Source organism: Zootoca vivipara, chromosome 3, assembly GCF_965207765.1.
Source record: "Zootoca vivipara chromosome 3, rZooViv2.hap1.1, whole genome shotgun sequence".
NCBI classification, from domain to species: Eukaryota; Metazoa; Chordata; class Lepidosauria; order Squamata; family Lacertidae; genus Zootoca; species Zootoca vivipara.
Genome location: NC_142586.1, coordinates 56,932,221 through 56,947,315, shown reverse-complemented (window position 1 = coordinate 56,947,315; position 15,095 = coordinate 56,932,221). Strand labels below are relative to the sequence as shown.

Here is a 15,095-nt window from a genome sequence, read left to right as displayed (position 1 = left end):
CTGTGTGTGTGTGTGTGTCTGTGTGTGTTTGTTTAAAAGCACTCTTGAACTGTTTAAGAATACGTACAAAGCTATACAAAAAATGCTCCATAAACACAAAGGGTGGGATCCAACTAAATGAGTCTCATCAATGGAAGCCCTTCACAAGAACTTGCACAATGGGGCTTCCAACCTTTCCTCCCTCCTGCATGCCCCCTGTGCCACCTTAAATTGCCTTGGCGGAGGGGGTCAGGAAATAGCATGGGGGGTGGAAGGGGAGACTCTTCCATCTGGCAAGCCAAAATGCAGTGGAAAGATTCCCTTAGAAGGAGACTGAATAAAAAAATGATTTATCAGTAGAAATTCAAACTGTGTGTGTTGGGCTGCTAGCTCCGGATGGTAGATCTTCCTGGGCTTCTAGTACAAATAACAAAATACACAAAGTAGATTTGGCAAGCCTGCCCAGCCTCAGTCTACACTGGCTGGCAATGGCTCTGTTGTGTTTCAGATATGACTCTCAACTATGCCTGAATATGCCAGGGATTAATCTGGAGCCCCCAAAGCAAGTTCTCCATCACTAAGCTATGGTTCCCATCTCCTAGGCACAGAGGAAGATCTCTGGTCACCTGCAGATCACATAGGGAGCACCAGCATGTGATTTCAAAAGAGGACAACAGAGCTTTCCCCCCCATTAAGCATCATCATCATCATCATTACCTAGCAAATCATCCATCACAGTGATGACTGGGTGGGAGGGAAGGACCAGATGTTGCAGTTGTCCTTAAGGAGGACTGGCCACCAACTTTTGGGAGCTGTGAGCAAGTTCGAGGTACAGTACTTCAATAACTGAAGGTAGACACAGGACAAAGGAAGCAATGTTGCCACAGAAACTATCTCTGCCCCATGTTCTTGTTGATCTATGCATCTGGGATTCAAGACATTCCCCGGATCCCACGAAAGTCTTACTGTTGAGTGATTCTGCAGGAAAAACCTGCTGTGACTCTGCTCTGACATTCAAAGTAGTCTATTTGCTTTTTTAGGATGAATCTTTGAACCACGAATTTCAAGTTCATTGCCTGTTCTGATGCACTTTATTCAGTCCTCTGCATGAACTCACCAGCTTTAGCTTGGCAGCGCTTGCATTTAGGTCAACAAACACCAATGTTAGGAGAACCTGTTTGCTGAGTTTGGCAATCTGTATTTCACAATTTTACCTCCCCATAACTGGAACTTCAGGTAACCTCCTAGTCTTTCTCATTTTGAGCAGCAGACGGGCAGATTCCACCAGCATGGCGATCTTCCAGCTTCACATTTGTGCTGCCTTTCTGATGGGAATAATTCTCCCTTCTTCTGCCTTAGAGGATACCTTCATTGCCGCTGTCTATGAGCATGCTGTGATACTGACAGGAGCCACTCCAAGAAACGTCACTCAAGCAGAAGCCTTGGAGCTGATGAACAGAAATCTAGACATCTTAGAAGGAGCCATCAAAACAGCTGCCCAGCAGGTACTACTGCATACCAGTTAGATCAGATCTCCAGCAACATCAGGGACTAGTAAACCTTTGGTCCTCCAGATGTTTCTGGACTGCAACTCCCATCATCCCTGATGCTGTCTGGGGCCAATGGGAGTTGGAGCTGAACAGCATCTGATGGGCCACAGATATCTGCACTCTGAGTAGGATAGCAACCTTTTGATGGCAGTATTTGTCCTGGGGTTAATGTGTCTGAACTGGTCTTTTTGCAGGGCGCCCACATCATTGTGACTCCTGAGGATGCCCTTTATGGCTGGGTCTTCACCCGAGAAACTCTATATCCTTATCTGGAGTATATACCAGATCCGCAAGTAGACTGGATTCCATGCAATGAGCCAAAAAGGTATTTTCTTGCCTAATTCATGTTATTCATTAAGATAAATACAGAAGCAGCTCCGGGGTGTAGCCTCAAAATCAGAAAATATGACTCAGGTTCCTCTTTACAAACACACCTTTACCTGTTGTGGTGAAGTAATAGTGGAGTTTCCTGGTGCTTTTCAGGATATGAGCAGAATGGCAATTCCAGTACAGTGTGTTCCTTTTTTTGGTTAGTTAAAAAATCCTGCCTAACACTATTGACCTGTTTAACCTAGAGAAGAGGAACTTAAGGGAGACAAGGGAACAGTCAGTCCTCAAATCTCTGAAGGGCTGTCAGGGAGGAGACAGAGCACACTTGCTCTCTGTTACTGCAGAGTAGGACTAGAACTAACCATTGGAAATGGCAAGGGAATAGATTTCATTTAAAGAAAACTTCTTAACAGTAAGCTGTTTGGCAGTAGGACAAACAGCTTCAGGAGGTGATGGGGAAGTTAAGCAGAGGCTGAACGGCATCTGCCAGGAATGCTGTAATCAGGCAATTATCAAGATAAATTTTTATAAGAGGATGGAAATGGTTTATTGAATATTTACAGATAAATTGTAAACAGATAAAAAAAAACCTGGCAGGATTATTGTAATAACCTGTGGGTTAAACCACTGAGCCTAGGGCTTGCTGATCAGAAGGTCGGCGGTTCGAATCCCCACAACGGGGTGAGCTCCCGTTGCTCAGTCCCTGCTCCTGCCAACCTAGCAGTTCGAAAGCACATCAAAATGCAAGTAGATTAATAGGTACCGCTACAGCGGGAAGGTAAACGGCATTTCCATGCGCTGCTCTGGTTCACCAGAAGTGGCTTAGTCATGCTGGCCATATGACCCGGAAACTGTCTGCGGACAAATGCCGGCTCCCTTGGCCAATAATGTGAGATGAGCGCTGCAACCCCAGAGTCGGTCATGACTGGACCTAATGGTCAGGGGTCCCTTTACCTTTACTTAAGAGTATACCGGTATGTGTATATATATGTATATGTACCGGTATATGCATTATATACTGTATGTGTGTGTGTGTGTGTGTGTGTGTGTGTGTGTGTGTGTGTGTGTATATATATATATATATATATATATATATATATATATATATGAGTAAGTTAAATTATTTTGGATATGCGGAAGATATTAAAATAAATTTAAGGAACCACAGAAAGAGGGGGAAGGGAATCAAGTTTTAAAATGTCAAAATGATTGTAAAATCAGTGAAATGTATATATCTGAAAAGTATAAATATTTTTTTAAAAAAAATGAATTATGTCCCCAGGCAAGTGGGTGGACTGGATGGCTTCTTGGATCCCTTCCAACTCTATGATTCTATGTTCGCACACTTATTAATCTAACAAAACTTATTTATACTTCTGGATTGTAAAAAGCCTCTAAACAGTTTACGAAAGATAAAATGGAACATTGCAGATTATAGATTTAAAACAGTTTTTAATAGGGTTTTTTTTTTTCAAAATATATGAACAATGATTAGAGTCAACAGTAGCTAAACACATACAGACGCATAGCTGTCAAGTTTTCCCTTTTCTCGCGAGGAAGCCTATTCAACATAAGGGAATTTCCCTTAAAAAAGGGAGAACTTGACAGCTATGTGATGTAACATTTACATTAAACAAAAGTATATTAAACAGGTGCCAAAAAGAGTGCAGGGAAAGTGTCTGCCTGAAGTCAATTGGTATGGGATTCCAAATGAGAAGGTAAAAACCAGTTTGAAAATTCATATCAGCATTCTATATGCCTGGATAGCCTTTCTGAATTAAAATATGTATTAAGCAGGCAGCAAAAAGTACAGTGATGACACCTGCCTAAAAGATTTATTACTTATACATGAAAAATGAGTCTTATGTACATGCAACAGTGCCAGTTCCGCAAGTCAAAGCAGTTGTCTGGGCAGATACGAGGTAGACCTTCTTTGGAGGTCTTTAAGCGGAGGCTTGACAGCCATCTGTCAGGAATGCTTTGATGGTGTTTCCTGCTTGGCAGGGGGTTGGACTGGATGGTCCTTGTGGTCTCTTCCAACACTATGATTCTATTATTCTAGGGCAATCCTGCAAATAAACTGACCCCAAGCTGTTACGGATTTTATATGCCAATAGCGACACTTTGATTTCGGCCTGGTGACAAATGGGCAACCGGGGCAGAGATGTTCTGTGCTGACATGGTCAGGAATCGTGCTGCGCCATTTCCCACTAGCTGCAGTTTCCAGATCAAGCACAAGGGAAGCCCAACACGGAGTGGATTGCTGTCATCCAGTCTTGAGTTCAGCAGTGTCCGAGCTTCCGTGACCATGCTCTCCAGTTCAGGAACAATTGCAGTTGCTGCACCAATCACAGCTGGTAAAAGCTCTTTCTAGTTACCTGGGCCTCCAGCGACAGAGCTGGACCCAGAAACACCCCCACGCTGCTCTTGTTGAGAGTATTAAAATAAAGCAACTCTTTTGGGATTGCTCTCTTGCATTTTATTTGAGCGGTGTTGCAATTCACAAGTTTTGATAGTGACCTACCGTAATTGGAGCAGCTGCCACTTAAAAGGAATTCTCAGTGAAAGCTGGAGATGCATCCTACGAGAATCCATGTCATTTGATTTTAAAAAATACTTACCAGATCCCATTAAAGCTGGGATCTGGTTCCTAGGAATAGTGATCAAAAAGCAGACTACATTTAACCACGAACCTGGTAAATTTGCTTCTAAGTAAACACATTTAGGAGCAGATATCAGATCACCTAAAGGTAAAGGGACCCCTGACCATTAGGTCCAGTCGTGACCGACTCTGGGGTTGCGGCGCTCATCTCGCGTTATTGGCTGAGGGAGCCAGCGTACAGCTTCCAGGTCATGTGGCTGGCATGACTAAGCCGCTTCTGGCGGGGCAAACAAAACCAAACCCAAAATTCTAGACTTCTGTAAGTATTGTACTGTACCTGATTCAATTTAGAAGCAATGCATCTGTTTGCTCAATTATCCGCCACGAGGTGGCAGCAAAGGGATGCCTTTTCCACGTGTCCTGTGAGATTTTCCTTAGTCATTCACCGGACTTCCATGTTTAGTAGATCTTGGTTCTCTATACAGTAAAAGAGAAATTCAGTCATGTGCTGATTCACTCCTAGTGAATCATTTAGCAATAATACTAAACAGGAAACAAAACTGCCATTGTACAAATGGCCTGATTCATGTCTGCCAAATAAACTTTGCAGGAAGTGTTTCTCTTAACAAATTTACTTGGTTAAAAATAGCATGTTGAAATAGTTTTCCTTTTTAAAAACAGTTTCCTTTAACAGTTTAGGTCCTGTGCACTTTTACGCTGCAAACTCAGTGAGACTTACTTCTGTGAAGGCATGCATAGGACTGCATTACCTGAAACTTATCATTCAAACTAAGTTGTATTAGTGCAAAATTACTCATAAATGTTTCATCATTTGCTGATAAATGCCCCCAAGGTCGTTGGCAGGTGGCTTAAGTTATATCGAAGTCAACTGGGTTTTAGCAGCCTGTTGGCAAGATTGTAGACAATGGTAATAATGTTACCATTATTACCAGTAACAGGTAATAATGTTAGTGAGATGCAAAGGTTGCTCCTGGTTTCAAAAAATTGTTCTTTGCTCAGGGTTCTACATTAGAAAACCACAGAAAAATGAATTAAAGGGGACAGATTATGCATGATCCCAGAATTATCTTGAGGACAGGTGTAGAAAGGACACCATGGATCCTCTGAGCCAAACCTGAACCATTTTAAGAGCATTATTAAAAAATACCACTCAACTGCCTAAAAACAATAATATGCATTGTAAAAATTATTAGTGCAGAGGCAAAGCTCCTCATCGTAATATATAATAAAGTGCAAGTGTCTCTGCGCCCAGTATTCCCTGTGTCCCTGTGTCCACGCTACTGTGCATGTCCCCCATGGACACAGGGATTGGACGCAGAGCGCTCGCCAGCACTCGCCCTTGCTCGCTCGCCAGCGTTCGCCCTCGCTCGCTCACGCACTCCCCTCTCGCATTGCCACCCGGATCAGGTCTTGAGCGGTTGGCATGCTGCTGACAGCACAAAAGCCGCTCCCATTAGAGAAGCCGCAGCCCCTTCCTCAACCCACACAGCCAACGAACACGAGGGAGGACATAAGCAGGGATTGGACGCGGACGCACGTGCGCTCTCTCCCCCCCATCCCCTCTGCCTACGATTTACCTACCTGTGGCCGCCAACCGCCGCTCCCCGTGCGAGCAAGCGCGAGCAAGCGGGCGCCCAGGAGAAGGCCGCCATTTGGCCTGTTTCGGCGACGGCGACGCGTGGGGGTCCAACCGGCCCCCCCACGCTGCCGCAGAAAAAGGCCGAATTGCGGTCTTCTCCTGGCCGCCCACTGCCCAGCTGAGCTCAGCAGAGCGCCCTTGAGGAAGTGGCAGCCGAGGGAGGGCCAGCCGCCCCCCCACGCGCCGCTGTCGCCGAAACAGGCCGCATCGCGACCTTCTCCCGGGCGCCTGCTGCCCAGATGGGCTCAGCGGAGTGCCCACTGCTAAAGGGAAGGAAGGCCGCGGCCCCGCCGCTCCTCTCACATACTGGTATGTTCTAGCGCCCATTTTTTTAATGGGCTAAATGACACTAGTCGTAAAATAAGTTGCTATATCTCCCAGGTCTTCTCTGCTTACATCATTCATTCTCATAGTACAGTCCTTCTATAAATTAAGATAATGAATTAATTGGGATGATGAGCATGAAGGAAGCTGATAAGCCCAGACTTGCCTGGACAGTTTAGTTGCAAGTTGGACAGAAGACAGTATCTGTACTGGACACAATCAGGCTGTTCTTGATAAGACTTCCGCTGATGCCCAGTTATATCCATATGCTTCGCACCAGAGCTGTCAGTTCAATCACAGTCTGCACTGTACTCCATGACTCATTTCACTCTCTCTGCACTTATATTACCAACATGTCCTGCCTACTACACTGCCCACATGCTGCAGAAGGTGGATGGATCATATGGGAAGGGTATCCACTTGCATATGAATACAGTCTTACCTTGGATCTTGAATGCCTAGACTCCCGAACAAATCGGCTCCAAAATGATTGAAACCCGGAAGTGAGTGTTCCGGTTTTCAAAAGATTTTTGAAAGCCGAATGTCCAATGGGGCTTCCAATTAGCTGCAAGAGCCATGCTTTGGAAGTCGAACGGACTTCTGGAACAGATTCAGTTCAACTTTCAAGGTACGACTGTATGCGCATAGGCATCACTTTACACCAAGGACTCTACATGCAGTAGAAGAACATGCACAGGCCTCAATCTTGGGCCTGTGTTGCATTAGAAATAGAGCCAGCTGTGTGAACCAACTCAGAGACAACTTGCTTGGATCTTTTCTTGATCTTATACCTGTCATTGCCACTGAAATAAAAACAGAAATGTGACACCGTTTTATTGCTGCTTTAAGATATCCTTGATCTTTTCTCTGGTCACTTCAAGATCTTTTCCCACTCACTCCATCTTCATCCCTGGACAAGATCTTTCTAAAGCAACGTTTCCCAATCTGGTGCCCTCCTGATGTTTTGGACTACAACTCCCATCAGCCACTGCCAGTGTGGCTGGTCATTTTGAGGGTACCAGATTGGGGAAGGCTGATCTAAAGTCATGAATTGGGCCAACTTCTTTTTTATTGTCCCCAGCCTGTTAAGAACGGTCTTTATCAGACCTGAAACCGTGTATTCTTATTTTAATCTGCCACATTCTGAACTGATAGGGTTGAAAATGATCAGAATTAAATTGGTCTCTCCCCATTTTAATAGACTTTGTATCGATGATTGACTTCTTCCTTTCAACATTAGGTTTGGGTCGAATCCAATACAGGGAAGACTCAGCTGCATAGCAAAGGAGAACTCCATCTATGTGGTTGCCAACATGGGGGACAAGAAGCCATGCAACCGCACTGACCCCCAGTGCCCGAGTGACGGTCGCTATCAGTACAATACAGACGTTGTTTACGATAGGGAAGGGAAATTTGTGGCACGTTACCACAAGGTAAGCGCTCTTCTCCGTTTTGGTTCAGATGTTGCTGGACTCCGTCAGGCCCAGTCAGTTTGGCCAATGGTCATGATGGGCGTTTGTGCTCTGGGGGTTCCCCATTTGCTATAGAAAGCACGCTAATGCACCATAGAGTCTACACAAGCACAGATACTAATGCAAATTAATATACATAGCTCAACCTGAATAAACAGGAACTCCCATTTCTCCCACCCAAATAAGAGATAGGTACAGTATACACTCATATGGAGCAGACAGAGAAACTGCATGTATTGTCTCGTTCACCTGCCCCATGCAAGAATGTGTCTCATTGAAAGGGAAACCACAATATTTGAGATGTTTGCTGTAAGGACTTTACTTGTAGATTGTTTTCACAAGATAATCCGGGTCTTGTAAGTGTGCTGAAAACAGAAGCAATACCAACAACTTCTAGGGGAAAAACTGTAGGTCAGTAACAGGTAGGTAGCCATAGATCAGTATTAGACTATCCTCTTTGCACGCAGAAGGCCCCAGTTTCAGTCCTGGCATCTTAGAGCTGGTAATGTCTCCTACCTGAAATCCTGGAAAGCTACTGCCAGTCAGTGAAGACAAGAGTAGGCAACATTGTGCCCTCCAGAAAGTAGCAGACAGCATCTTCTATCATCCTTGACATTGTCCTGGTTGTCTGGGGCTGGTGGCCTCTGGAGGGCACCATGTTGGTTTCCCTGGTCTAGACAATATTGAGCTAAAGGGACCAATGGTCTGACTCGGTGTAAGACAGCTTCTTATGTTCCTAACACTATTTTTTCCTGTCTCCACTAGGTGCTTTTCTTCCAATAATATATATCTGTATATATTTCCTGTCTTATAAACAGTACAACCTTTTCGCTGTTGAAGTATACTTTAATTACGCCAAGGGCCCACAATTTGTGACCATCAACACCTCCTTTGGGAAGCTTGGCCTTATGACTTGTGCCGACGTTCTTAATTATCGCGAACCTGCCATCTCGCTGGTGGAAAAGTACAAGGTGGATACCATCCTCTTCCCAACTGCTTGGCAGAATGGCCTGCCGCTCTTGTCTGCTGTTGAGTTCTACTCAGCCTGGGCAATGGGGATGCGTGTCAACTTCCTTGCTGCTAATTTAAACAAGCCCAGCTTGGACATTACTGGTAAAGTGCTACCTTGAATAACTTCAGTGCAGACATAGATCTGGCAATTTGAGTGTGGGAAAGAGCACAGGGGGGGGGAGGATTAACCCATTCATTGTTATTTTTAAAAAATGTGATTTCCTTCAGAGATCAGCCTTATAAAATAGTGATGGCAAACTGTGGCCCTCCAGATGTTGCTGGACTATAGCTCCCATTGGCCATGGTGCTTGGGGCTGATGGGAGTTGGAGTCCACCAGCATCTGCTACCAGTACTAAAGTCACAGTTATGAACTCTCTACCTGCCTCTCTCAAGACGGGCGATGATCCCACAATGACATTCTGCAGGCAATACATTATTTGCATTAATACATTATTTGTCTTCACATGCTCAGTGCTGACCCAATACATTTTGCAGCCTGAGGCAAATGACAAAACGGTATGGACCAATTCCACGTACAGAAGCAGTTGGATTTTACTTCAGCACTGGCAATAGGACAGCATCCTCCACTGTTTTTGTGTGTGTGTGTTTGCTTAATGCATTTATATCCCACTCCCCCCCCCCCTACTATTTAGCTCAAGGTGGTGTGCATAATTCTCCCTCTCCTCATTTAATCCCCGCAACAACCCCACGAAGGATGTTATTCTGAGAGGTAGTGACTGGCCAAAGGTCACCCAGGGAGCTTTATGCTTGGTCTCCCATGTCCTAGTCCTGAACTCTCACCACGGCACCCCACAGATGCTTTGAAGGTAGCATGCTAACTTAGGGGGTTGCACACAGCTCTATTCTCAGTAGAAGAGAACATCTGGGGACTAAGGCCAGTTCCCAGGATCTGTTGCCTACCTTGCTTTGTCTAATGAGATGCATTCCCTGCTTAAGCTATTTGTGTGGGGAACCTTTGGCTTTCCAGATGTTGCTGAACTACACATCCCCTCATCCCTGGCCATTGGCCATGCTTGCTGGGACTGATGGGAATTGTAATTCAGCAATTACTCACACCTGCTCTGGTCACTTCCCACCGTTTGTCCTATGCATTAGCTTCTAGTCGCAAATCATGGAATTGAGATTCTGCTCTACTTCCCTTTACCTCTGCTGTTAGCCCTCCATCCATCCATTTGGGTAAAGAAATGGAATAGTAAAACTTATGCCTCACCCCAGTGTCTTTTGCCATCCACAGGGAGTGGTATCTTTACACCTGAAGGCGCCAAGGTGTATCACTTTGATATGAAAACGCATACTGGAAAACTCCTGGTTGCGGAAATCAAGGCTCGCCCCCGTCTTTCCCCAACATACCCTCCTGATGTCAACTGGAGCTTATATGCTTCAAATATCAAGCATTTCTCCGCAAGCCCAGAGTTTACTGCAAGCTTCTATTTTGATAATTTCACCTTCACTGAACTCTCTCGAGAAGCTGGAAATCATACCGTCTGCCAAAAGGGCCTCTGCTGCCACTTGAGCTACAAGATGGCAGAGAAGCGAGAGGATGAGGTTTACGCATTTGGCGCCTTTGATGGGCTTCATGTGATCGAAGGGGAATATTATCTGCAGGTAAAGGGTTTTGTGGGGTAGGATGAGCAGGCTATGTGGAAGGGAAATGCCCTACCAGTGGGAGTGGGGGAGAATGCAGTTGAGTCCTCATTTAAAGGCCTAACCTACCCTGCTCGGAACAATATGTGAACCAAAACACAGCCATCATTCTAAATGGCACATTCCTGAATTTTGCACTGCAATTCTCCAGCCAAGTCAAATGTCCAGCCAAGAGGAAGATATTTGGGTAACGTGTGCATAAAAATGCAAACATGAGTGAAAACAACATACAGAAACACATTATATTAGAGGGGGGATCTGCATATTGGGCCAAAGAGCACGTTAAAAATGAGGGTATTAAAATGCTGGTGAATTTTCTTGTGAACTTCTTTAAAAGAGAAAATTCACAAACTGATGTGGGAATATGGAGAATTGAATTTAAGACTGGAAAAGCGAGAAACCGAGAGAAAAAGAAACTGATAGCGTTGCCCATCCGTACCTACCAACAATGTCTAGGATACATGTGTTTCATGCTTTCATTGTGGCAAAGCCTTTGAGGAAACCAGAAGCTGTACTCTCCAGAAGCTTTTCTAAAAGCCCGTAAGAATCATTAGAGGGATTACTACTGAAGAGAAGAATCATCCCTATAAGACACCTCCCTTCTTTAGAGCACAGCCACTGCTTAGAGCAGAGCTGGCTGCAGTTGTTGGCCCCTTGTTCCCATCATCTCTGATCATTGGCCTCGCTGACCGGGGCCGATAGGAGCTGAAATCCAACCAATCTGGAGGGCCACAGATTCCGCACCCCTGATATAGGGGGTGGGGATTATATATCACATTCATAACATGATTTGAAAAAATTAGTAGGATTCTGGGAAAAATAAGTCTGCCAAAGTCATTGAAGATGGTAGCCCCTTTGCTTAACACAGTGCCACCATGCAGCTTCCTGCTTAACACCATATTCTGTCTTGGGTTTGTTTGCTTTTTACTGCAAGTGTCATGCACTTGCTCCCAGTATTGCATAGAGTTTTGTGCACACAAAAGCACAATGCATTTTATTTTAGTTTTACAGAAAAGGCCTCAGAATTCTCTGTTGATTCAAAAGCAATCCTTGTTTGTTGGTCCTCACAAGGGAAACAGAAAGAAAGACCCCCTCCCCCAAATCCCATAACCCCAATACTGTATTGTAGAAAGAATACTTGTTTATTTCTTCCAAATATTATTGAGTTGTTTCAAAACAATCAGCGAAAGCGATCTACTTCAGGCTTAGTATTGTGTAGTTTTAGCATTGGTTTGTGTACTGTTTCAAAACACAGCAGCATCCTGTATAGCCCACTTACATGGGAAGTATTTTCCTCCATTTCCATAAACACAAGGCTCTTTGAATGGCTTAGTTCCACAAAATAACCTTTCCCACAACCCTCTCTTTCCATAGATATGCACACTACTGAAATGTAAGAGCACAGACTTGAAATCATGTGGGGAGCCAGTTGATACAGCTCATACAAGATTTGACTCCTTCACCCTCAGTGGCACCTTTAACACAAGCTACGTGTTTCCGGAAGTCTTGTTCACTGAGACTCAGCTGGCTACTGGAGAATTTCAGGTAAGGGCCAAAGTGACTTCAAGCTTCTGCAAAAGCATTGACCCAAACCATTTCTTAGATTAAAATAGCTCCTCCTCTCCGTCTCTCCAAACAGTTGTGCTCCTAATCATTCGATAGTCGCAGCTTTGTTTGTACCTAGCACTGAACTTTTTGAACAGCTCTCCCTGCTGTGTGTGTGTGTGTGTGTGTGTGTATGAGTGTGAATTTGGTCTCTCTCATATTGCCTGTAGCAAAGTAGGGTAATGAACTTGTGGCCCTCCAGATGGAAATGAAAGCCCGGCAGCATCTGAAGCGCAGGTCATATGACACCCTGTGCAAGGCAATTTGATGCCCTCCCTCCAGCCATTGTGGTGCCAGCTTACGCCGGGCATTGGGAAAGAAGTGTGGGGTTCTGGAACAGTCTTAGAACCTTCCCACCTCTTTCCCAAAGCCTGGTAAGGAAGGAGGACTCTAGGAACCTGGCAGAGCCCTCACACTTCCTTCCCAAAGCTGAGCAAGTGCCCTAAATCTGCCTCTATGAAGGGCCATAGGTTCTCCAACCCTGGCCTATAGTATTCAGCAAAGAATGGCAGGCTGAGGCCCAGTCTGCACACTTTCCTTGCTCGCTCATTGACAAAAAGTCCAACCTGCTTACTAATGGAAGCTGCTGTTATGCATGTCACTCAGTCATTCTAAATGTATTTTGTGTGGGCACATGACTCTCATGGAAAACTGCTACAACTTAAAAAGAAATACATTACTTTTCACCATAGTGGGGAAGACTGCGGCCAGGTGACCGGCTGGCCCAGTCTGCTGTCTAGGTGACAGGTGTTGACGGACAGCTATAAGGGCCCTGCTCTCCCTTCTTTATTTTTAAACTGGACTTGGACTGGGCAAGGATGCCTTCAAACAGGAGGATGCCCTGTGTAAAGAAGGATGCAAGGGCACCCTGTATCAGAGAACAAGAAAAAACCCACGGTTGATTGCAAGCAGCTGTAACTCTCCAGTAATAAATGTTTGCCTGTATTTTCCTATGCATCCTAAGCCAAACATGCTTCCCAATGTATAACTTTTTGCCTGCCCTTTCCATCCTCCCAGGTATTGACTGACGGACGTTTGACAAGCAATGGCCTATCAAAGCCAGTCCTATCTGTGGCTCTTTTTGGAAGGTGGTATGAAAGGGACCCGCCACATCCAGGGGGTGCTTCTTCATAAGACTCATCCAATCACGATCATGTATCTTTCCCTGAATTTTGTGGGTGCTTGTACAACAAAGGCGGAATGAACAGGATCAGTGTGTTCCGCTGCAGGACAAACCAAATAGCTTGTTTTAGGAGCAGTTATCAGCCACAAAGAGGAGACGAACACACCATCTAACTACACGGCAGTTTCCCATTGCTTTAAACAGGAGCATGGGGCATACAATGAAGAAGGACTTTGGCTTTAGACTTTATTAATATTTGTGTTCTCCTCTTGGTTGTAGCCAAAAGAAATCCGCTGCTATAATTCCGCTGCTATAATATATCAAACTATAATTCAGGGTGGGGAACCAGTGTCTCTCCAGAGGTTGTTGGACTCCAACTCCCATCATTCCTGACTTCAAGCAACACTAGCTGGGGAGGTTGATGGGAAGTGGAATCCAGCAGCATTCAGAGGGTCATAGGTTCCCTCCTCCCTGCTGTAAGCATTCAGAGAACTAATTTGTCGTCTATCAGAAAGAAATCAACATTTCCTTGTTTTTTCCTGAAACCTGTACCCTGCTCAATAGGGTCAATACTTGATAAAAGGTCTGTCTTCTGGTTCATTCTGAGAAAGCACCCGAAATGAACCTTTGTTGCTTGTGGGCGGGTGGTCAGTCTTGCCCACACTTCATGAAGATACTAAGCGCCCAAGGCCCTCTGTTTGTCCAGGACTGAAATATGTGAGTTTGTAATCCTCCTGCTGCCCAAATCATATGTCAGATTCCAAAATGGAGTCAAGCTTAGTCCCCAAAAGGATTCTGGGAAAGATGTACTGCATGTGTTCTGATCCAGGTTCTTGTATCTTACTTGGGTCTCCAGCTCCATCGTTCAGAGACTTATGCATACACTTGAGGAAGAATTCAACTAACCAGTACACTAGCAGAAGCCCACAAAATGGCTTCTACTAGTGCAATATGGCTTCCTTCCTCCTCCCCCATGTATGCCCCCATGCCTTCCAAAATTGGCTCTGCAGGGTCAAGAGAAGCCCCCAAATAGTACACAGAGGAAGGAGAGGGAAGATTGTTACATCAGCCAAGCAAGGATATTTGCACCGACTAAGTGCTGTGTTAAATTCCTCCCATGGTTTCTTAAACTTGTGGAAACTTGCAATTAAGTTGATGAACCTTGTTTTTCATTTGAGGCTTAATCAGTTAGATTTGCAATTTACCGTACTTCTGGTTGTTAGATGTCTCTGTGAATACTCAGTTTGAGTGGAAAGGCGACTCACTTACTTTGTGATGAATAAAATGTTTTGAATTGTTGTTTTGTGTTTACATTGCTTTTGCCCTTAAAATAAATATCATGCTTTAGTAAAGTAATTCCCCTTGGCTTATTTTGACATATATACACTCTGGTCAAAAACACCATTTTGTTACAAGTTGCTACACTGTACTGTGGTAAGTAAATCTTAAAAGAGAGAAGAATGGTGAGCCTGAAAAAAATAATCTATCTCTCTCTCTCCCGCCCCCCGGATGATTATTATTTATTTATTTCCCCAAAGAGTTCAAGGTGGAGTACATAGTCATCTCCATCATCATTTAATCCCCATAACAACCCTGTGAGATAAATTATGGTCATAGCTGCCAAGTTATCCCTTTTTTAAAGGGATTTTCCCTTATGCTGAATAGGCTTCCTCACGAGAAAAGGGAAAACTTGGCAGCTATTATTATGGTAGACTGAGAGGTAGCGACTGGCCCAAGGTCACCCTGTGAGCTTCATGGCTGACAAGGGATTTG

General features: G+C 44.6%; 1 protein-coding gene across 1 annotated transcript; it reads left to right on the top strand.

Annotated features, from left to right (window-relative positions):
- The first annotated feature begins 1,217 nt into the window (after positions 1 to 1,217).
- Positions 1,218 to 14,674, top strand: LOC118082089 (pantetheinase). Its single transcript, XM_035108966.3, has 7 exons — positions 1,218 to 1,484; positions 1,724 to 1,854; positions 7,686 to 7,878; positions 8,736 to 9,030; positions 10,185 to 10,555; positions 11,969 to 12,139; positions 13,217 to 14,674. Exons 1-7 carry the CDS (start codon positions 1,269 to 1,271, stop codon positions 13,331 to 13,333), a joined length of 1,494 nt encoding a protein of 497 aa, XP_034964857.1. The 5' UTR covers positions 1,218 to 1,268; the 3' UTR covers positions 13,334 to 14,674.
- The last annotated feature ends 421 nt before the right edge of the window (positions 14,675 to 15,095 follow it).

Coding starts and splice junctions, on each gene's coding strand:
- LOC118082089 (XM_035108966.3), top strand. CDS start 1,269: ATGGCGATCTTCCAGCTTCACATTTGTGCTGCCTTTCTGATGGGAATA. Junction 9,031..10,184: donor GCCCAGCTTGGACATTACTG/GTAAAGTGCTAC, acceptor TGCCATCCACAG/GGAGTGGTATCTTTACACCT. Junction 10,556..11,968: donor AAGGGGAATATTATCTGCAG/GTAAAGGGTTTT, acceptor CTCTTTCCATAG/ATATGCACACTACTGAAATG.